Raw genomic sequence first — 24,733 nt, 5'->3', positions numbered from 1 at the left:
GATAAAGTAAAAAAAAAGAAAAGAAATAAAGAGGAAGTAAATTTAAAAAGGTCTCATGTTTTAATACATGGGGATTTGGAATTGGGGTATAGGGGGTGCTGGTTTTGCTTCCCAGGGTGGCAGGGAAGAAGGAGCAGTGAGGAAAGGTGTTATTGGGGGAGCTATTGCCCCTGCCCTGGGAAGGAAGCCCCAGCTAATAGAGAAGCAATCTGTCCCCCAACCTTCTTTTCCCCACTCCTCCTAGATCCCACTCCTGGACTTATCCATACGTTGCAACCTGGGTAGCTTGCTGTCACGGCAGGGTCCTCTAGGGAGGGCCGCGATCTCCTCGAGGTCCCTCGCTCCGTGTCAAGGCCGGCCCAAGGGCACCCTCTAATTCTTGCCCGCCATGTCTTGTTGGAAAATGTAATAGGGAGGCTGCCTTGTGTCTTCCCTGGGCACGGCTACTCAGGACCTCTGTCCCCGCAGTTCTTCCGGACCCCCTGGGGGTCTCCCAAAATGATGGGCGCTCCCCAGACACCCTAGCCTTATGGGCTATGCGTGGCTCCAACCTCCCCTGATACCACGTCCCAAGCCTCGCAGATGTTTCTGGACGTTGTCTTGTCACCAATCAACTCGCCCGCTCCCTCGGGCCTGCTCCGTACACTCTATGGAAGCACCACCTCCAGGCTCCTCCTCTCTGTGCCCACTCCAGGCTCTTTCTCTAATATACTGCCCCTCTCTTGGGGCTCTTGAGGCCGACTTTAGGCCTTCTCTTAGATATCCCCCACTCTGGGGTCTCAGTGCCCCCTCTGGGCCTTCTCTAAAAGTATTGTCCCGCTCCGGGACCCTTGTCCGCTCTGGGGCTCTATAGCGAGCCTCTGGCCTTTCTGGCCCACCACGCTGCTCTCCCCTTCTCTCAGGGCACACCGCGCTGCTACCCCCTTTCACTGGGGGCAACCACAGTGCTCTCCCCTGCTCCGGGGTTAGCCTAGGCAGTAGCCATTCTCCCGAGGCTCACCGCACCCGCACTGGGCCTCCTAACAATGTTGCCCCCTCTCTAGGGCTTACTCCTGGGCTTCCCCAATATTGCCCCTCTCGGGCTCCTCAATATTGCCCCTCTCGGGGTTTGCACTGGTCCCCTTCTCTGGGACCTTCTGGGGCACACTGGGCTCCTCAAAGTGCCCCTCTCTGGGGCTGGGGTCTATGCACCCCGCACACAACCCAGGGTCTCAGTTCCCTGCCAGCAACCCACTGGTTGCGCTCCTCGCCGCTAGTTGCACCGTCACTGGCGCGCAAGCTGCGCCTTCACTGGCGCTGGGGTCTCCATACCACTGGGGTACCTATGAGGATACTGCGCCCTCTTGGGGCTAGACTGCGCCCTCACTGGCACTGGGGCCCCACCCCTCCGGGGTCCCTATGAGGCCTCCTCCAACCCCTACAGCCTCACCCAAGCCTCCGGTGTAATACACAGAGCCAAACAAACTCAAAGCACAAGCCTCTAGGCTATAACATAACCACAACCCACATGGCTATAACTTAGTATCATGGCTCGAGCCTCCAGGGCTATCATGAGCTATACTTGCAATCTGACTTCTTTCCACATCCTGACCGAGGGAGCTCCTGCCTTTCCGGTTGCTGGCAGGGAACTACCAGCCTGGCTTCAGCCCTGGGCTCTATAAGGGCCAGGCCCTGCCGTCTACAGGCAGCTAGCTCCCCTTAGTTGCTCCGGCAACCCGCAGCTGCACTCGTTACCCTGGCAACCCTCAGCTGGGCTCGTTATATCAGGCCAGGGCTCTCTCTCTCTCTCCCTAGCAGTCTCTCCTCTCTAGGAGCAGGGACACCGGGGTGCCCTGTGACACTTGCATATTCTCTGCAGGCTGTTTGCACACTGTTGCATTCCTGGGAGTGGAAAGTTCACACATCTGGGGCCAGAAATGGGAGTTGGCTCGGTGCCAGAACTGTGCCCTGGACAAAAGTTTAGATGGTGGGAATTTTTCCTGTACAGAACAGAAGCATAGTAAAGGGGATACTGCATCCTGGGATGGTAAAGGACTAACTTCGGCAACTCATCTGTGGAGAGTGGCCACACTTAAATAACACCTTTAGTGTACTGTCAACAATTTCACGATAAAAGACTTCAAATACAAAGCATTTCCTTTCATTTAAACAGTCTCCCCTTGATGTCTGTGATACAAAAGAATGGTCTAGTAAAATAAGTGTTTACTAGGCCTGTGCATTTGCTTCGGATTTGGATTCAGCTGATTTGGCAGACAGTGATTTGATTTGGTGATTTGAATCAGTCCCAAATTGATTTAGCCCCCATCCACTCTCCCAGCCCCATCAATGGCTGTCCCACCTGGCCCCAGCTCCTGGCTTTCTTTTTTTTTAAAGCGCTTCACTCACCGGCAGAGGGGGGCAATCCCCACTGCCCCACGCTGCATGGGGGTTCTGCCATGAGTCCCCAGAAGCCCTGAAAGCTGCAGCAGCAGACAGTGAGTATGGGGCTTATTTATTTATTTTTTTTAAGTGCTGGGATGCTGGGGCTAGGTGAGGCAGCCATTGACAGGGCTGGGAGAGCAGGCAGGTGTCGGGGGTGCTTAGGAGGGCTGGGGGAGCAGGCAGGGGATGAAGCCTACTGGTAATCTCCCTATGGTCCCCTGTTCCCTCGCTCAGCACCCCCCCCACCCGCTACTTACTGGCATGAAGTTCAGGTCCAGTTCTCTGTGGCAGCAAGCAGGGACTGCCCGAATCACTAAACCTCTGAATCTTCTCTGAAACGATTCAGAGGCTCTGGATCAGTTCAGACCTTTCTATTGGTCTCCCAATTTGGATTTGGAGATTCGGCCACCAAATTGGGCCAAATCTCCTCTGAGCTGAATCAGCAACCGAAGCTTTGCACAGCCCTACTGTTCACTACAAGTAACTGTAAAATATGTTAGAAGTCCAGAATATCTCCATTATAAATTTCTTATTTCATTTTCAAATATGTGAGTGAGGACAAAAACTGTTCTTGAATATAGAAGACAAATATATCTGTTTCTTTGAACTGTTTGATGTTACATAAGAAAAGGGTTGTAATGTACATAAATGTACCATATTAACTTAAATCTGAGACAACCCTAAATTTAAGACAACTCCCAAATAATTAGAATCTATATATGTAAAATTTAAACATTTATTATAATTTTCCAGGTATAGAATATGATTATACATAAATCCCAACTGCTACAGCAGGAAAAGCAGTGGCTGGGGAGGGAGGTCAGGTAGTCCCCTTGTCTTCTGCCCCCCAACTTCTTCACACTGCAGCCGTTCTGCTCTTTGCTCCTCTGCCAGCTGAACCCACACACCCCTAGCTCCCCACAGTCTCTACCCCTTCCTCACTTCCACTCCCCGCAGCCTCTGCCCCTTCCCCCTCCCCCCTCCCCAAGTTCTGTTAGATACTGCTTTGACTCTATTCCCTGCCAGGTCATTCCAGCACATAGAAACACAGCCCTTGCTGGGTCATATAACAGAGGTGGTGGCACTGGAGACTGGCTGGGCAGGGGAGGGAGTTTTCCTGTGCTTCATGCCTAAGAGGCAGTACAGACTGAGCCAGAACTGAGCTGTGTCTGACAGTAAGTGGGGAGAAGGAGGCGGGGGGCAGAAGCTGCAGAGGACAAGCAGAAGGGAGGAAAGAAGACTGTTGTGGGTCTGACTCTGGTCCCAAGACTGGCTCAGGGCTGCAGGACCACCTGCCCACTCTTCTGCTTTGTGTGCAAATCTAAGATGAGGGGCTTCCCTGCCACGCTGATGGGGGGATGGAGGGGAGAGACCTCATCTTAGATTTGAATATGGTTAAAAGAAAAGCAGATGCAACCAAAAAAAAAAAAAAATCTGAAATCATTCCCATTGCTGAAATTGGATATAGAGAGTCTGTTTTGCTGATAATCAACAATAGCATTAATAAAAATTCACTCAACTAAAACCTTCAATAAAGTCTGAAAGTTTGTGAACATATTTTTAAGTTAATGAGAATATTAACCAAAGAGTACTAATGAAGGGCACAGTGATGCCTTGTCAGGAGCCACAACTATAACAGTGATAGACTGAAATAAAGGATCTCATTAAAGTTGGATTCCAGCTGGCAAGAAGAAAAAACATTTCATCTTTCCCCAGTGGTGGCACAGATATGTGAATATAAGATACTTGTATATTTTTGCTAACTCTATGTCATTATTTAAAATACTGTTCTCCTCTCTGCTTTTTACAGTAGCTATTAAACGATAAGAAACTGCTTTACTATTAGACTGGCAAACATCGCCTTCAGTTTTGCAGCAAAAACTATATGATACTTAGTAAAAACAGCCATGGGAAAAGTTTATGAAAAATGTAAGTAGTTAAAGTTAAAAGTTAGCAGCCTTTAAAATTAACTTAAGTTAAAAGTTAAATAGTTCCACTTTCAACTAGTTGAAAGGCAAGTTAAAAAGAGAGTAACTAGTTAAAAGTTAAGTTGATTCATGAGAAATGCATGAAACACAGCGAATTGCCTCTTAGCATCATTTTTCATTTTCAAATGCATTGAGTGGGTTTCTTTTCCATAAGCACACAGAAGCACACTAATTTACTTGGAATTCACCCTGCTTTACCTGAAAACAATGTTATACTTGTCATACAGTTTTCAGAGTAATAATTTACCAATACCTATGTAATGTTAGATCCTTCTCACCCTCTCCATGTGAAGTACTTCGTAAAAGTCAATACATCATATAGTCATACCAGAATAACAGAAAGGAGATATTCATAGCCAGGTGACAAATGAAAGCTGTTTCCACAGAAAACCTCTGTTGTTACAAATTTTATTGCTTAAAAGGTAACAAAAGGGTACGAAATACATCTGAATTAGAAATAATAAAAGTGTCTGAAAATCAGAATGAGACTGAAATGAGAAAATCAGTTTAAACGAGAAAAAGAATGTTTAGTTGCATAGCAGAACCTGTTTAAACATGCTTGTACTTCAGCAGAAGCTGCATTTCAAAATTTACTTCTGACAATTTTCCTCTTCTGTCTTCCAAAACTAAGTCCCCACTACTGAACAATTGCTCTACATGGGCAGATGAGGGAATGCTTGTGTTATAATGGATTAATAGGTTTTTTTCATAGTAGATGACATCTCAGGTAAGTTTCTCACAGATGAGAAGTAATGCTCAGTTTCTTGGGCCCTGTGCTGCTGGTTCTGATCTTCATTAAAATTAAAAAAGTCATCATTTGCTTCACCCTCGCTACTTGCTCCCACTCTTACTGAGATCAATGTCTTGCTTGTGCTTGTTCCCTCTCCTGCAGTCAACTGGCTGTCCCGTTGACTTCTGCAAATGCACAGAAAATCCCAGCATGAACTAAGGGACTTTGGGACTTGTAGTTCTTAAGAAACCATATCTCACAGGAAGGTATGCTACTTTTCAGTTATCCATTTCTTTAATTTTTTAACTATTTAATTCCCATGACTGAAAAGGAACATGAAGAAAAGCACTTCTAAGCCCCTCGTGAAGAGAAGGGAAATAGGTAAGACAATGTAGAGTAAGTCACCCAAAAGGCTATATTTTGTGACATAGTAAAGTAAAATTGGTTGGGGGCATGAGAAAAATATGTTAACCAAGTCCAGAGTTCTCATTCTTTGAATTCTGCTTTTTTTCTTTCTTTCCAAAGGGAAAGAATAGGAGGAACAAAAAACAAGAAATAAATAAATGGATAAAAGGCAAAAGTCACATAAAAAGGGAGTTTGAAGTGAAAATGGGCAGTAAATCTAGCTCAGAAGAATGCTCCATCTCTTGCCAAAAGCAGTTGAGGGGAACTGCGAAGCAGGTTGGGTGGGACTACAGTGAAGCATAAGAGTACTGCTAGGGTAAAATATCTCTGAAGTTTCATAGTGCGTATGTCCCCATAGTGAAAATGGGCATAAAGAGAAGGAAAGTATAACAGGCCAAAGAGAATAACTTTCATACAAAAATTGTTTCTTTCAAGCAAACATGACTCTTGGTTTTTCCTTCACATTTGTTTGCCGTAAATGTTTCATTTTCCCCGATGCATTTATGCCTTAGTAGGAGACTATTATACAACGACGATATTCAATTCCTGTGGTATAACCTCTCAACTATGTATCTAATAATGCTTTATTGGTCATAAACTGATGTTTTACTCATTATGATCCAACTCCAGGGTCTGGTTTTGTCAGTGAATGGCTCCTTAAGGCTTTAAACAGCACAAGCTCTTTACTGAAAAAATGTGCCAAACTTTTTGCTCCATTTGCAAAGTAATAGCTTACTAAAACACCAATGTTATAAACATGTCATACATCTCCTAAATAACATAAACTGAAGATTTTTAACAAATACGTTTATTGCTATTTAAATGAAAAATGTAAGAGGCTGAGCGATAATGGTTGCTAACCATAACCTATACACAAAGAACAAAACCCAAAAAAGAAATATTAAGTGAAGCTGACCTCATTTACTGCCACATAGTATCGCTGTTGCTGGAAACGAGGAGAGTTATCATTCCTGTCCCTCACAACAATTCGTACCTCATGGTAGATAACGGTGCCAACTTTTTTGTTAACGCACTGGACTTGGACCACAATCGATTGGATGGACATTGGTGGCTGTAAATGGGGAAAAAAAATACATTTTTTCAAAAACAGCATATATAACAGAGGTGCAATTACAAGAGAGTAGCCTTCAGAGGAAAAAGCTTATCTTGCCGTTAGAGTATCTATGACTTCTCTGTGGCTTTTCTGGGTGATCTGCTGAGAAGTAAGTCACACATGCCCATTTCCTTTCTGGACATGCCAAACCCAGACATGAGGCACCTAAGCAGGCCTGAGAGCACCATCACTGCTGCTCTAAAGCAGCAGTTGCTCTGGGGGCAACCTTAGAGTCACTTTATTGACTCATTTTCAGGTTTGGCCCATGTGGAGCAGTAGTGGCATATTTCTCAGCAGTGCCTCCAGTACTGCTGTATAAGGGTATAGTCCTGGCCTATAGTTACTAAAGTCAAGTTCTCTGTTTTATATTTAATGGTATATAACATGGATTAGATACACTGGCCTGAGAAAACACCCCAAGCTAATCCTAGCAACATTTTATTACAAACACTCCTCTTATAACCACATTTTATGGATTGTGAAGTCTGCTTGCATGCTCCTACATATTTCAGCAAGAAAAGTAAAGATAAGACTATTTTTTTTAGTCACTGTTAGTCACTGATCCCTTGCTGGAACTCGTTAGAGAGAGAGAGACTGTCATAAGAATATCCATCTTCTAAACACTGAAAGACACTTATGCAATGAACCACCTCCATCACAAAGTCTAATCTATTTTTGCTTCTTTGTAGTCAGATTAAAAGGTCATGGATCTTAGAGAAAGAAGATCAAGTAACTAGGATACCATTTATACTTGCCAAGTACTCATAAATTTAAAAGGCAACTGGTGACTAGTAAAGGTGGACACTACAAAGTCCAACTTTCCTTCAGCTCCAAGAAGTACTGATTGAATTTTGCCCGCAATAAATCCTAAAGTTAATGAATGATTAGCGAAAGTAAGAAAGAATTCCCTATGGCTAATATATAATATACGCATTGTAATCTTGCACTAGAATGGAGCCCTTTCTACTGTATAGAAAGGTAATAAATATGTCAGCAATAGCACAACTAAGTAGATTAGGAAGAATTTAGAAAATTTAAAATGCTTAGGAAACTTGGAAAAAAATTAAAGATTGTGTGTCAAACTAGAGCTGTAAAGTAGTTAGTCTAATTTAATTTTCTTTTATTTCCTTGATTAGGGTAACTTAGCTAACCAAAGGAATGGTCCACTGAAAACTAATGATAACATTTACCATAAATAAAAACAGGATTGTAATTTCTAAGCTATATCTCATGAGTAACTTAGAGATCAAGGTACAGATGTGTCTTGCACAGCAACCACATGGGAATAACTTAAGTGATACAGAATTTAAGGCCAATGAAAGAAGTATGGTAGTTTTAAATTGTACCTGCTTAGGGTAGGTCATACTGAACTGCTCAAGTTATCTGGGGTGTCTGTTACAAATGTATAGGTACAGCAGCTTAGAAGTAGACAGACAAAAATCATGCCAAGTCAGCTGAAGCCAACTACTCAAACTTCTGCTACTTCCTCTAAAACAGTATATTGTTATATCTATCCAGAGAAATAGATTATATATATAATCAAAATCCAAAGCTGAATGTCACAATGTTATAACTTAATTCACATTTCTGAAAAGTTTCTTTCTTTTTTAAAAATTCAATAAAATCAGAAAATCGGTGCAAACATGGCCCTCCAACACTGGAGGCAAGATTTCTGCCAATGTTCATTTTCAGTTTTCTATTATTCCATAGGTACTGATCTTTGAGTACTGGATAACAGAAAGATAACTTGCTTTACTCTTTGTTATTCTTTTCCATGGCAGGTTAGCTCTGATGAGACACTTTTACTAACAGTTCCTTGATGGTACCTGGCAAAGTAGGTTGTTGTTTACAAAAACTCATGCTTCTCTAAACCAATTAGTCTTTAAGGTGCTTTACTTTCTGCCTGATTTCAGACTAACATGGCTAACCACCTATGAGTTCTTTGATATAAGTGTCTAAAGGTTAGAAATCTGGTAGTGGAGGCAGGGCTCTCAATATTTACATTTGCTGCATCTGTCAAACTATGTAAGCCTGAATATGTTTATTTTCAGACATTTAATTAAACACATTTCTATTTACCCAAAGGGAGGACTGTGATTGAGGTATATCTATACTTTAAGCCTGGATAAATATTTGTTATATATATGGGTATAAATCACTTTATTTAGTATACTAATTAATTTCATTTAATTTTGACAAGGAGATGGTAACAGACAGCATCCAGAGCGATGCTTCTGTAAACAAAAAAGTAATTCTGAGCACAATTAATCTGAACCGATTCCAAAATTCTAAACTCCTTTTTTGCCATCAGTCTTCATATAATTGCTAATGTCAAAGGTTAAAATGTTATCTTTTTCCCAGAAATCCTTTAAACACAGTTCCCATTGGATTAAGCACCACCATTTACTTCAATTAATGATGTTGGTATACACTGGTTAAAATCTGTCCTATTTAAAGGGCTGTAGTCATTCAAGAAGAAAAAGTGTGGGCAAGACAAAAAAAAGTTTGCATAATGCCTAAACCCAATGACACTGTAATCTAAGAGAAATAGCTTTACAAAAATCTTAGTCACTGTGATGGCACAGAAGTACTCTGTTGTATATACCCGGGCACAGAACTGTGAGGGATAACAAAACCCTTATAACTGTAACAATTGTCATAGTCTTGAATTATATTTGCAGCTAACATATGACCTTTATGAACATTTTTTCATATTTGTCCTAATAAATGTCAAATATTTTTTGAACATCAGCTACTGGCACTAATTAGCTTATAAAGGACCAACATTGTTAGATTACAAGCTAACTACTCCTTAAATTATGTCTAGCCATGAACTGTCTCAGCAATGAACTGTAAGCAAGAGCATGTTCACTTGTCAAATAGTAGTCTGCATAACATCATTTTATTTTTAAAGACTAAATTTATAAGGAAATAAATCTTTTGAGTGCCAAGTAGTAATTGCTACTTAAATATCCCAAGATCTTGTTCTTATTTGCTTTTTCAAGCTGGCTTACATCACCAAAGCTCTTCAAAGATTCATGTCTGTAGAAACAGTTTCTCATGGGATGATCCAGAAAGGAATCAGGCCACCCTTAAATAATTGAAACCATATTCCTATCAAATGCATGTAAAGACATTAAGACTTCATAAGAAAAGGAAGTGACAGGTAATACCTGGATAACTGATTTTCTGGATTGTCAAGCCTTAGCTGAGAATTATTAGCAGAGGAAAAAACAGGAAATGTGTCACTTTTGTTAAACAGCATGTGGTAAAGGACCATGAACATTATTATGTCTTCACTTTTCTTCAGTTATTGTTTAAATTTAAATTTGACTTCAAAACACCTGCTGATTTGACATTTAGGACATAGACAGTAGATGTACAGTAGCATAGTGCTAGTTTATATATTACAATACTGGGGGAAGCAAAGAATTTTTTGGGTTAATTCTATTTCTAATTCTAATTGGTAGTTCTAATTCTATTTACTTTCATCTTTGTCAAGCAACATTTTCATTTTCAGGCTTTTTGTTTGCTTGTTTGTTTTGTTTCTTCCCCATTCTCATAAATTCACTTAAATCAGTGAAGAATCCATTCCTGTGAAAGGATCCAATTCTGAAAAGAAGATCCAATTCTCTGAAAATAAGTTAACCACAAGCTTTTAAAAACTTATTTTTTAAAAATATGTATAACAAAAGGAAGCACCAGTTATTTGACTGTATGTTAAAAAGATGGCATGTTAAAACTTCCTCAGATGAGATGTTCTCCATAGTGCATTGTCTACCTGAGGTTTGGAGAGAAGGTAAGATATAGAGTGAATGATTGATAGGTGAGAGAAGCTTAGCAGAGCTCCTGCAGGCTTGGCCAGAGGGAAGGATCCCATTTGTCTCACTTAGTAGATGTGCTGCTTGCTAATCATGGCTGTAAGAATGTGGAAAATATAAAACATAATTTGCAGAACTGTTTCATAGATTCATAGATTGTAGAGTCAGAAGGAACCCCAAAGGATCATCGTGTCCAGCCCCCTGCCCCTGGCAGGAAAGAGAACTGAGGTCAGATGACCCCAGTCAGGTGACTATCAAGCCTCCTTTTGAAGACCTCCAAGTTAGGTGATAGTACTACGTCACTTGGAAGCCCATTCCAGATTCTGGCCACCCTTACTGTAAAACATTTCTTCCTAATGTCTAACCTAAATCTACTCTCTACTAGTTTGCACCCATTATTCCTAGTTACTCCCTGGAGTGCTCTGGTAAATAGCACTTCTCCAATTCCCTCTTGTCCTCCCTTGATAAACTTATAGGCAGCTACAAGGTCTCCCCTCGGCCATCTCTTGTGAAGGCTGAAAAGATCCAGATTTCTCAACCTCCCCTCGTAGGGTCTTTCATGGAGGCCACTAATCATGTGAGTGGCCCTCCTCTGAACCCTCTCCAAATTCTCCGTGTCCCTCTTAAAGTGCGGCACTCAAAACTGGACACAGTACTCCAACTGCGGCCTGATCAATGCTGCATAGAGGGGGAGCATCACCTCCCTTGATCTGTTGGTCATGCATCTGCTAGTACACGATAAGGTGCTTTGTTGATGGCCTCATTACACTGCCGGCTCATGTTCATCTTGGAGTCAACTATGACTCCAAGATCTCTCTCAGCCTCTGAGCTCCTGAGGTGGTCATCCCCCAACCTATAGGTGTTCTGGGGATTTCTCCTCCCTAGGTGGAGTATCTTACATTTATCTTTGTTGAATTGCATCCTATTGCGTTCCGCCCATTGATCCGACCTGTCCAGGTTGGCCTGTATCTGCTCCCTGCCCTCTGGTGTGTTAACTGTGCCCCATAACTTGACTTTCAGATTCCTTCATAGAATTCTAGTTTTTATTTTATGGTAGAACACAGCTTGTGTGGGTGAAGAGCAAATTGTCAAACAGTTGAGAAAGAAAAAAAAAGCAGGTTTAAGACAAAAGTTAGTAAGGCCTTGCTTTATTCACATCAGAAGGAAGAACAATTTGAGGAGAAAGACATTAATGGAGATAGAAACTAGGGGTGTGCAAAGCGGGCCCTATTTGATTCAGATTTGGATTCAGCCCAAATCAGGCACAGTGATTCGATTAGTTGATTCAGATCATTGTCCCTGATTTGATTTGGCCGAATCCAAATCTGAAGACTCAATGCTGATTCAGAGAATCAGTGATTCGGACATAGATACAGCTTTAAAAGTTTTTTCTATATACCCTGAGGTAGGAGGTGCAGCTCATGATTGCTGCAATGCTGGGGCACATGGAGCGTCCCACAGGAGTGTGGGGGGCTCCTCCACATGCTCAGTCTGCTAGGGAGCATGCTGGGGGCCCCCCGTGCTCTCCTGGTTCAGCCGCAGGGGGATCCCAGGTGCCCCCCCACCCAGACCCAAGAGGCACCAGTCACCGAACCAGAGGGGGCACGCCCTCCCCCCCCCCCCCAGTACACTCCCCAGCAGACCTGTAAGTGGACCGGAAGTGCTTCTGGTCCACTTCTGGGTCTGCTCCGAGCACACTGGGGAGCCCCCCACACTCCTGTGGGACACTCCAGTTGCCCCAGAATCACATCACTCACAAGTTTCTACTACCTAGAGATATGTAGAAAAATAATTTAAAGCTGTGTCTATGTCCCAATCTCTGAATCTTTCCAAACCAATTTGAAGGTTCTGATTCAATTCAGAGAGATTTGATTTGGAAATTCAGCCATGGAATTGTGCCAAATCTCTGCCAAATCAAATCAAGGACCAAAGCTTCACACAGCCCTAATAGAAATTGAAGTAACCTGAGGAGGACAACAAAAAGTACTATAAAAATAAATTTGCACCTAAATTAAATAAATCAGGTGGTGCTTGCAGTTTCCACTGGATACTTGAACACCCATATTCTGCTTTTTAAATTTTGACTTCAAATGAAACCCCTCAAAATCCCCAAACTGAAACTTCACCAAAACTAGTATGTTTCACAAGACGTGAATGCAAACTATTAAAGATCATTTTGACACAGAGTTCACATAACAAAAAACAAAACAGGAAAGACTTATATAGTTTCAGATTTTGATGTAAAAGTTCTGAACTTCACTGATTTTCACTTTCTAATGCAAGCTTCATGAGCTAGTAGAAACTACAATGCTCATTAAATAAAGGAAAATAATGTTTACATTAAAAAACCTCATAGTCCCATCTCAGCATTTTATGGATACTTAAAAGAAACACTGTTGAGCCTATGGGGCAAGGACTTTCCTTTAACCTTGTCCACTGCGGTCTTTGCATTTCCTTTGAAATACAAGAACTAAGATCCTATATGTTATATGCTGCTTGCCTACATAGAATGATGGGAAATAAAGGTGTTATATGACAGTAAAATGCTCATTTACTCTGATTTTATATATCTTCATCTTTTTCCAAAGAAATGCATGAGGACAAAATATTCATCTCACATGATTACACTTTGGTTATGTATTCAAACATAAAGGTTATTCAGAATTATTCCTTTTGGATCAGAAATTACCGTAATTTACTATTATTATCATTATTATTATTATCATTATTATTATTATTATTGATGATGATGATAATAATAATAATGATAGGCATCCAGATTGGAAAATTAGCTGCAAACATGCCAGTAAATAAATAACTGAATGACTAATCTGAAGTAAATAAATAACCTACAATAACTGCATAACTGTTTCCCATTAAGGGACTTGTTTGTTTCTCTGCCTTGAAGGATGTCACCAAGTGCTTGATTATATCACCAAGTGCTTGATTATATCATCAAGCACTTACATTTGCAACCAGACTATTATTAACCAATATAGGAAATCAATTTCAGGTTAGCAAGTACTTTTGAATAGAGTGTGTATGGCATGTGGAAACTACAGTTATTCTCATTTCCTTTTTAAAAGCTTGCTTATCATTGTGTTTGTCAAAATATAGGCATTTCCAGTTCCCACACAACAAATCCCTGGCAGTAAAGCAGGGAGTTTTGTAAATACATTTACAATAGCACCATCTAAGAACAGAACGTCTATAAATAAGGCTATGGACACATGTTCATTGCCAGCATTATGGAGATGTCCACATGTGCACAGTACTCTGGATAAAATGCAACAAAGCCTCCTTAAAGGCATGATCTCCAACCAGGCAGTAAGTGGGGATAGCTCCCTTTGCTCACCCAATCCCCAAGGGAGATTTATCCCTAAGGCAGGTAGCTGTGGCAGAGAAGCTACCTCCAGGTGAGGCAGAGTTGTTCCCACTGCTGTGGATGGATTATCAGTTCTCCTGCAGTGTTGCACATGAAGGCAACTGTTTTTACTGTAGCCACTGCCATAGGAACACTAGCAAAAGGGCATTTGTCACTTTAAAAACACAGCAGGTACCCATATGCTAAATATCTTACATTAGAAAACTAAATGGAGGCCAGGTTAAAAAAGTTCACATCAGAAATTCTCTCTCAATTTTCAATAGTCACACAAACGGACAGATCTAACTACTGCAACTGCAGACCAGCTTTGATTTCAATTGTCATAGGACATTTGGTATAACCCTAATGCAAGGCATTCAAGGCATAAGCCTATATAGGCCTGTTGCATATATGTCCCAAGGAGTACTTCACTTAGAGATATGAATACAAAAAAATTAACAGAAAGAAATGAGAAAAGAAATACTATATCATTGCTTAAAATATCAGGTCATTGCATTGGATACAAAAATTGATATAAATAAGCCCGCACTAATTAAAATACTTCTAAAGTTACTTAACAAATACGTGACATAGCCTAAATAGGCAACTAGAAAGGCCTATATACCATATATACTGACATTTTGCTTTCATGGTATCTAAGTGAACTACGATTCAAAAAAAGAAATCTATGAAAACAAAACTAACATCTCTGTCCAGAATTCGGCCTGTGCTGTTTAGGAATAGCCTCTGATTGATAGGATCCAGGATCACCCAGTAATCTATGTTGTCTTTTAATGATAGCTGTATTGTTGGATCAGGTCCTCCTGCTCTCCCCTTGATCAGCATATTGTCCACCAGGATAGTGCCTGCAAGGAAAAAAAATAAAAGTGAGATTACTGTAAAATATTATACAACAAATTTCACTATATGTTAATGATTAACATTAATTGTAATGTTCACACTTTCATTTGTAAATGTTATGATTTTATAAGCGTGTGTGGGGGAGGTGGGAAGGGGGGGGAGGTTAACCAATTCATTTCTTCTATGTAAAACAATATATACTATTTTGAAGAGCTCCAGAACAAATTCTTACAAAATACAGTAAATTTTATATTGGGGATTACACCCACAGTTTTCTGTTAACATGAATTCAATTTTATCCCTCCACCCTCAACCCGTCCAAAAGGCCATCTATTGTTCACAAAACTGACCATGGTTTCAGTTATTCAACACTGACTTTCTCTAAAGCATGACACCTCAATTCTTAGCAGAAGTGAAACCAATAATAGTATTCAACTAAAAAATAAAATAAAATCAATGCTCAAAGTATACATAAAATTAGTGCTCATGAGCCAAACAGATTACAATGGAAATATAATGACCAAATAGCCAAAACAGCTTCAAAGAGCTTGAGCAATTCAACTCTGACCTTTTTGGTATTTCCTTCAGATCGCTGCAAAGATGTCATCCTGATAAAATCTGGTTTTGCCAGAAGCATTTTGCATTCTGGTATAACATCAGTTTAGAAAATGCTCAAATTATTTAAGAAATTATTCATGCAACCACTTGCTGCAAAGAGGTAAGCTTAAAGGGATGAAAGATTGGAGAAGTGCCATGGTGAAGCAATGAAGAATTATGGGGACATAGGTACACAGGAATGGGGAAAGGGGCAGCTGTTCAGGCCAGGGGAATGGGAGATAATTATTAAGACAGTTAACATGGGAAAGATAACAGGTAAATGGATGATTTACCTGCTATCCAAATAATGGTGCCTGTCAGGCCCACATTCTCCTCTCCCATGTCTATACTAGGGCTTAGAGGGATACGAGTCAATTACTTACTGGCCCTTCCGGCAGGTACATATGCCTATTTTTTCCAAGAATGACCGCAATAGCATACCACTATAATAAAGCATACAGGAGGGACGGGAGTACTTAGGAGTGACACTGAGCTTGCCCTAACATGTCAGCTTTAAACAGATCTGCCTAGGAATTTAAGCAAGATATTTGTTTTGCTTGGTTTTGTTTTAAAGCAGTTAAGATTGTCCTTTCACAATGTCAACTTTAGCAAAGCTTGAACGTCTGAAAAGAAAGAAGCCAACTAAAAACGATGATCTGTGGGTCTAATCCCCAATATAAACCCCCCAAAACTGTGGGTCTAATCCCCAATATAAAATCTCTTTTCTAATACCGTGGGGAAACAATATCAGTTTATCAGATAAACTTTAATGGAAAAGAATCCACATGAGGTGAAGCTGGAGGAAAAAAAGTATTTTGCATTTTTAAAAATAAAAGTTATCTTTTAATATAAATGTTTATACAGTTCTATTTGATTTATACATTTTGTGTCAGAAGAATTATATTATCCTAAAAAGGTATTATATATTTATAATATATCCTACCACATTGCCAGTATTCTGCAGTCAAATAAATGCTAGGATCTTGACAAGATGTTTCTCAGAGCATGAACAAAGTTATGGCCATTCATGATTTTAAAAATCACCTGTATTTCTGCTAAGCAAACCTGTGTGTGTAAGAGGCTATAAAGAACTACTTTTGCATTATAATAATGCTCATCTATAGTTATTTCAATCACAGTCATTTGCTGAAGTGTTGAGAATGGGATTCTGTAACTGCTGATAAATAATAAATACAACTATGGTAAATATAATTAGGGATTGCATGACAAATATGGATGGAAAAGCCAGAAACATATACCAGCAACCACAAGTGATAAAGTGCAAATGAGCGACATTCATGGTTTTATGCACATCAGTTTCTAAGTTTGGGGACAGATGATACAATGATATTGCTTTAAAAGGTTGAAGGGAAAAGTGTTGCTACAGTTCAGCTAAATCTGCTGCAACTGTTTTGTCTGTGTAGTGAAAGCTAAATAACAACAATTTGTCACATATTTCATAAAAACAGCATATATTATTTCGGTTTAACTTTTTTTGCTAAGGGATCGGAGCAGGCAGACAAAACTGATAAAATTGATCAGTAAACACATGATCATGAGCCTGCAATGTGATGCTGCAGCTAGTAAAGTGACCAAAATGCTGGCTTGCATCCATAGATGTTTCTCAAGTAAATCCCAGGATGTCATTCTCCCCTTGTACTCGGCCTTGGTGAGGCTGCAGCTGGAGTACTGTGTCCAGTTTTGGGCTCCACAATTCAAAAAGGATGTGGAGAAACTTGAGAGAGTCCAGAGAAGAGCCACGCACAGGATCAGAGGTCAGGAAACCAGACCTTATGACAACAGGCTGAGAGCTATAGGGCTCTTTAGCCTGGAAAAGCGCAGGCTCAGGGGTGATCTGATCACCACCTATAAGTTTATCAGCGGTGACCACCAGTATCTGGGGGAACCTTTGTTCACCAGAGCACCCCAAGGGATGACAACGTTGAATGGTTATAAACTCCAGCAAGACCATTTCAGGCTGGACATAAGGAAGAATTTCTTTACTGTCTGACCCCCAAAGTCTGGAACACCCTGCCACCGGAGGTGATTCAAGCGCCTACGCTGAACACCTTCAAGAGTAAATTAGATGCTTATCTTGCTGGGATCCTATGACCCCAGCTGACTTCCTGCCCTTCGGGCGAGGGGCTGGACTCGATGATCTTCTGAGGTCCCTTCCAGCCCTAATGTCTATGAAATCTATGAACACAGGAATACAATCTGTTAGCCGACTGTACCCCGTTAAAGCAATAAAATTGTTAGTCTGTTCACAGTCTATGGCATTCATTGCTGTAGGTACTGCTAAATGATTAAATCAAACTGAACGTAATTATCATAAATGATAACAAGAACAATTTACATACAAGAGAGAGATCAATGAAATTAAGGCCTTCCCTGGGAATTTTGGTACACCTCCTTGCTTTCAGTATCTTTTCAACCCAAGCTACATGAATCAGGAAGTTTGTCTACTTTAAAAAAAATCAGAACTCATGCCCTAAGCTGACTTGTAGCTAACTATTTGCCTACTACAGAAGCCCAAGTTTTTTCTTTCTTTTTCTTTCTTTTGTTTGCTTTGGGGTTTTTTTTGGGGGGGGGGGGTTGGTGCATATTTTTAGGGAGACTAAATCAGTTATGAAAAGAAAGAAAAAATTGATGATGTTGTAACTTGCAGTCATAGGCAACGCATAGGGGGGGTACAGGGGGGCATGTGCTCCCCCCTGAGATTGGCCCTCGCTGGCCAGGCAGTAGGAACACTGAGAGAAGCCGGTACCCCCAGACTCAGGAGGCACAAGTCACCCGTGCTTGCAGTATTCGTATCTGGACAACATTGCTCTACTACTAGATCCTAGTGATTTGACCCACATGTGCACGCAGTCCCAAAAACATATCCTACCACCTGGCTCCCACCTTTGTGGGTAGAAGGGCCTGGTCCAGCCAGCACACAGCTTCTGTGCAGGTCTGCTGCTGCCGCTGCTGCAGCCCCGGGGACCTGCTCTGCTTCCCTGGTCTCCTGATTGTTCTGGGCAGCAGGTAGGAAAGCAGCAGGGGTGGGGCTGCAGCTGGGAGGGAGTGCAGAGCATGGGCAGAGGTTGGTGGTAGCACAGAGCCCAAGCCCAGGGGGAACAGAGGGTGGTGGCAGCACAAAGTTGGGGACCCCCTCTCACTCCCCCCACAGTGCACAGCCCTGGCAAGTGGTGGCAGCAGGTGGGGCATTCAGGGCGCAGGTGCCCAGTGAAGCATGGCTTTGGCCAGCGCTGCATATCACAGTGAAGTGCCCAACCTCTGCTGGGCTGTCTGTATCACCGGCACTCCCTGCCACCCTAGTACAGCAGGGAGAAAGGCCCCACATGCTGGAGCCAGCTGCTTTCCCTGCCATGGCTGCACACCACCAAAGAGAAGCTTCAGGCACTGGAGCTGGCTGCCTTTCCTGCAGGGGCTGCACTGCATGGGAAGGGAAGCCCCAGGCACCTTCTGCTGCAGGGTGGGGAAGGCAACCAGCTTCAGCACCTGAGGCTTTTCTCTGCTGTTGCACAACCCCAGCAGGGAAGGCAGCTGGCTCCAAAGCCTGGGGCTTCCCTCCCTGCTGTGCAAGTGCAGGGGCTGCGTGTGAGTGGCAGGGAGTGCCAGTGATACAGGCAGCCCGGCAGAGGCTGGGTCCCTTGCTGTGATGTGCAGTGCTGGCTGGTGCTGTGCCCTACTGGGCTCCTGCACCCTGAGCATCCCGCCTGCTGCTGCACCATGAGGGGAGTGTGGAGGGGTCCCCATAGCCCCCCATCATCCCTCACACCCACATTCTGCCCCCATAACCACTAACATATACACAACCCTCCAACATAACCTATGCCCCCCATACACAGCCACACGCCCTCAGATTCCCCCCATACACCTCCACATCCTGCCATATAAACATACACACCCCACCATACACACTCCCACACACACCTCACCATACATCTTCTCTATGCAGAGGAGACAGATTCTACCTTTCTATTGCAGACCTGTCTTTTTCTGCCAAAATTACAATTTCTTAGCCTGTCTCTCTGACATCTCCTCATAGGTTATTAGCTGTCAACTCAAGTTCCACATAGCTAAATCAAGAGCTCTTAATATCCTCTCCCAATAAAATCCTACCTGCTATCTGCTTTGTCAATCACTCTTGAGAACAATATTAGCCTGACTGTTGCTCAGGTATGGACATCACCTGGACATCATCTTCAACTGATTGAACTCTCTCTTGGTCCTCACATTCATGCTACGTCAAATACTTGAAGCTATTTTCCACTTTTAAAGGTATTACCTTTTCTTTCTATACACACTAGTACATTTTTTGTCTTCTGGCCATCTTGCACAACAAGCTTTTTACTCATCTTGACCAGTGCAACCTCACTCTATTTAACTGTAGGCATTGATTTATGTCACATCTTTCTTTATAGCACTCCAACCAGCTCCCCATTATCCAAACACACCAAATATAAACTACTTCACTTTTGAAACCTATCCCTTGCTGCCCATTATCTCTCATTCATTATCAAGATGTCAAATTCCATTTTCAAACCAGACAACAGTAGACTTCCTGATTTTTAAATACAAATTAAAGGGATTTCATCAGAAATTAACACACTATTTCCTAGCATGGAATACTGATTTTGAATTCTTTGGCTGACAGTATTTAGCCTGAGAGAATTATCAGTGCTATCAATATAGAATGAATGAGTGAATGAGCTGGGTGATCTTAGCATCTAAGCAGCAGAGACTGTACATCATGGAAGTAATATAGTCTAATGCTTATTCCCCAGTGAGGAAGCAGACAAAAGAAGTTCCCAGTAGATAAACAACAGTAGACATGGGTAGTTAAAAAGGTAGACAGATCGATTCTATGTTATTCTGGCTGATAGGGCAAGAGCAAAGGCAATCCTGAGTGGTTAAAGTCAACCATTAGCTGAAAGGAAAGTTCACAAATTCTGTTTCTAGTCTGTAAGATGAATTAGCTTCTTTTTTTTTCTTTAAAAAATTGTACCCCAATTATCTACATCAGCAAAAGGAGAACTAGCAGGATTTGAAGATCAGAAGGGAAGAACTTTTTACCCTAGCTATGGAAATGGCAAGCCTGCATCACAAGTTCTCCAAAAGGATGGTGGGGTTTCCCCTGCAATAATTTCTCCTGTTTGTACTCATATAAGACATGGTGTTGAACAGGGGACGTGAAGAGGGAAAGCTCTAATGAAGCAGTGTTCTCTGAAGCTGGACAAAACGTTTACCTGCCATATTTCAGTAGCCTATAAAGGTAGCTGAGCAGCTACTGAACATACAGCTCTGAACAAACAAGTTTCAGTACTGGAAGCAGTTAGAGTGATACTCCATCTGGATTAATAGACACTATCTCAGCTTTAGCATGGATATCTTAACAGAGTACTGCAATGTGCTGTAGACGATCATAATAAGTCAAAGCAGAGAGAAACTTCTCTTAGCTGTTAGAAAAAGGACCACAATCCCCTGTGTTCTTTCTACCTTTATCTTCTCCTGGCCATCTTAGAAACTAAGGAATAAAATCAGAAGGAAGTCAACAAAAAAGATGTCTCTGGATGTCATTCAACTGTCTATTGAAGCAGTTCCTGTAACCTATTTGTTCAGAACATTAGTGCTAGCTACCCAACTTAAGAGATGTACCAATATCCTATATTTGGTAAAATTAACTTGAGCCAAAGCAAGCCCTACAGATCTGCATCTTACCTGATGCTTCAGCTCCTCTCTAGACTATCATTGAAAAGATCTACTCGTTAGTCTGGGGATCCTCTTCTTGATAAGGATATTCCAACACTTTTGTGGATAATCCATAGAGAGGTTAGCATATTCAGGGCCCATAACTATTATCCTGCAGAGCCTTTACTGGGGAAGGATGGGAAACATTTTTGAAGATGGAAGAGAATCTGCCATAACCCCAAACTGTTTAATCCATAGGAATGAGCGATCTCACGATTGCTAACAAGGAGATGAATGTAGGAGGAATCCCAGACACTGCCTCATACCATTGTATACATGTAACTGAAGCACTTCCACTCTGCACAGTTCTCATTTTTGTAATTTCTAGCTAATGCAACACCATATGTTCAGCAGCGGTATACAAGCTTTTCCTACTTCTGGATGTAATATTGTACCAAAGCAGAGGTTTGTTAAGATGGTGAAATACAATTCAGTTGCACCTCCTGACTCCCTCCATCATCAGCATTCCCCAAGTGAGGATGGCCATAACAAATCCAACCCAAGAAGTATATCTTTTCCCTTAAGGGAAAATATCGCCCTCCTCCCCACTCCATTTCATGTTCTGCATCATGACAAGGTCCCAGTTTGACAAAATCTCAGAAGAAGAAAGTCAGGCTGAGGTAAATGTGATGGTGATCCACCCCTTCACTCAAACTAAACATACAGGTATGCAGTTTGTGCATACAGGTTGCAATTAGTGTAGCCCCCATAAAAACTGTATTGTTCAAACTCAGGATTATTTTTCTTAATAATAATAAATAAGGTGATGACCACTTACTTGGTTCATGCTTTACTCCTACTCCAAGCTGTTCCACAAGTCCATTTCTCAAACAGTTCTAAGAAACTGAATGCCTGGGTATATGCTACCCACTCTTAGACTTTCCCAAGTTAGAGAGCAGAAAGTGGCATTGGGAGTGCTTGTTCAAAGTACTTCAAAGTACTTCAAGCTATCCATTCTTCTTAACTATTGGGCTTTGGTACAAGTTAGGGTTTCTCTCTCAGTGGTTAGGGCTTATTTTCCAACAGTAGTCCCAGGCAGGAAGATGCCTGTCACAGTCCTACATCTCAGAATGCCTTCTATAAACTCATGTCACCATTATTTTAAATAATTGTCATCTGCTGACTATGACTTCTTGTCATGTGCTTTTTTCTTTTAAACTTACTCCTGAAGCTGGAGTAAAACTTACAATTTCAAGATTTCACTTGCACTCCCAGACTTAGGTTAATCAGTCACACTAGAACTTGAATAGACATAGTTCACACATCTGGGTTTGTCTGTAGGATTAAAGTACCACATTAAAGAGCTTTAGGGTACAAGTAGTCAATAGTCTACTATGCTTTACAAGGGCAGAGATTTACTATAATGAAGCAAGGAAGTTTGATCATAAATGTCCAAAATCTACACTTTCAGATTTGATGGGAGAGAAGGACAGGGGAGAAGCACTTAAATCCAGGGTTTAGCATGCTACTATATTTTTCTCATCTTTCAACAAATTCTGTGCATCTTCTACACCTACCTGTTAATTAAATATGTAAATATTGGTGTATTTTATTTGAGAGCATGTATTTTCAAGACTGTGGGTGCATCTACATAAGCAACTAAGGCAATGCAAAAATTCCAGAGCAGTTTGTGCCACAGTAAACTGCTCATGGGCACAGCATCTACATGTGTACCTGGAACAGCAGCAATTTTAGCTGGGGTGGAGCAGCCCCAAGCTGGCAGGCAGCCTGGCTTGGGGGGGGGGGGGGAGGGAGGGGGTCAACCCTAGGCTCTGGGTGGCAGCGTTCAGGTGGCAGCAAAGGGGCTGACTGGGCACAATTTGTGCCTGGCCATCACTGTCTACATGTGTTTGATTGCATTTAATGACTCCACCATAAGATAGTACCGTTGTCAACAGTACTATTCAATGTCAGAGTTAATTAATTTACAAAAGAAATCTCATGAGGTTCAATAAGAACAAGTGCAAAATCCTGCACTTAGAACGGAATAATCCCATGTGCCGCTACTGGCTTGGGACTGACTGGCTAAGCAACAGCTCTGCACAAAAGGATCTTGGGGTTACAGTGGACAGTAAGCTGGATATGAGCCAACAGAGTGTCCTTGTTTCAGAGCAGGCTAATGCCATATTGGGCTGAATCAGTAGGAGCATTGCCGGCAGATTGAGGGAAGTGATTATTCCCCTCTCTGCAGCACTGGTGAGGCCACATCTGGGGTACTATGCCCAAGTTTTGGGGTCACCACTACAAAAAAAGATGTAGAAAAATTGAAGAGAGCCCAGCAGAGGGCCAGAGAAGTGGTTAAGGCTGGGGCACATGACTTCTGAAAAGAGGCTGAGGGAACTGGGCTTATTTAGTCTGGAGAAGAGAAACCTAAGCGGGTATTTAATAGCAGCCTTCAACTACCTGAAGAGGGTATCAAAGAGGATGGAGCTAGAGTGTTCCCAGTGGTGGCAGATGACAGAACAAGGAGCAATGGGCTCAACTGGTAGCAAGGGCAGTTAGGTTAGATATTAAGAAGAATTTTCTCACTAGGAAGGTAGTGAAATACTGGAACAGGTTACCAGAGTGGTTGTGGACTCTCCAATCTTTGAGGTTTTTAAGACAAGAGCTTAGCTGGGATGACCTAGTTGGCAATGGTCCTGCTTTACACAAGTTGGGGCAGGGAATTGGACTAGATGACCTACTAAGGACTCTTCCACCCCTAATTTTCTATGATTCTATGAATTGCTGTGATGGGGGAAGCTATGACCTTCTTAGGAAATTTGCTGAATCACATCCAAAGAAAAGAAATCATCTCTGTTTAAATGTGTTTAGGGGAAGCTAGTAGTAGTCCAAAAGGGTCATCAGCTTTGGAATTCATTCACTGCATGGTTCAGTAGAATCAGGATTCTTTTTCACATTCTAGCACAATGCAATTTTTTACTTTTTTTCTGGCACTTATGAGCAAAAGAATAAGCACGACCCTCTTATCTCTGAGTTTTCTGTGCCTTAAGCTTAAGGCACAAGATAGGTTTGGATCCAAATTCTTTTTACAATGTATTAATCATTAAGATCTCACACACACACACACACACGCGCACACACACACAAACATGGTCTAAAATTTTGTAAAGACTTTGATGATTAGAATTCCAAATAGGAAATAATGGGGAAGAAAAGGCACCAAAATCCTATGAACTACTGATAAAAATAAAGGATAATTACCATAGACTTACCAGAGGAAGGAAGAAATAAAACCTGTCCTCCTTTTAGACTTCCAGACCTTATATTTATTCACTGAGCAGTCATGAAGGGAAGACTGCAGACTGCTAAAGGCCATGAGGAAGAATCATTGTTTAAAAATGACTGATTTCCAACAGACATAAAAATGTTGGATAATACAAATCACGCTTACTGGAAAGACATCAAGACTATATGTTAGGGTAAAAGCAAAAACACAGGGAAGCTGAAGAATAAAAATTGAGTGCAGCATTATGAAAACTTCTAATCATGCTTTACTTGTGATCTTTAGCAGATTTGTTCTATTTAAATCCACAAGTCCTAGTAAAACAACATCTATGTTATGTTACCTTTAGCTACATAGAACTATCCACGATTCAAGTTTTCTGTCATCTACTTACTCTCATGTGGCTCTCATGAATTCTAAATACTAGTATTTGTACTTTTTAAGTATTT

The 24,733-nt window shown here is 41.5% G+C and overlaps 1 protein-coding gene across 3 annotated transcripts in view; it reads right to left on the bottom strand.

The window, feature by feature from the left end:
• Positions 1–24,733, bottom strand: part of PCDH15 (protocadherin related 15) — a 1,303,618-nt gene that overhangs the window by 626,173 nt on the left and 652,712 nt on the right. For all 3 annotated transcript variants that reach the window (XM_059729933.1, XM_059729932.1, XM_019484297.2), the window contains 2 exons: positions 14,549–14,709; positions 6,461–6,616 (listed from right to left, as the gene is read on the bottom strand). In XM_059729933.1, the coding sequence (XP_059585916.1) occupies positions 6,461–6,616; positions 14,549–14,709 (317 nt within the window). The remainder of the gene's footprint in view (positions 1–6,460; positions 6,617–14,548; positions 14,710–24,733) is intronic.

Source organism: Alligator mississippiensis, chromosome 6 (genome assembly GCF_030867095.1).
Source record: "Alligator mississippiensis isolate rAllMis1 chromosome 6, rAllMis1, whole genome shotgun sequence".
Lineage (NCBI taxonomy): Eukaryota > Metazoa > Chordata > Crocodylia > Alligatoridae > Alligator > Alligator mississippiensis.
This window is presented reverse-complemented; position numbering and strand designations above follow the sequence as displayed.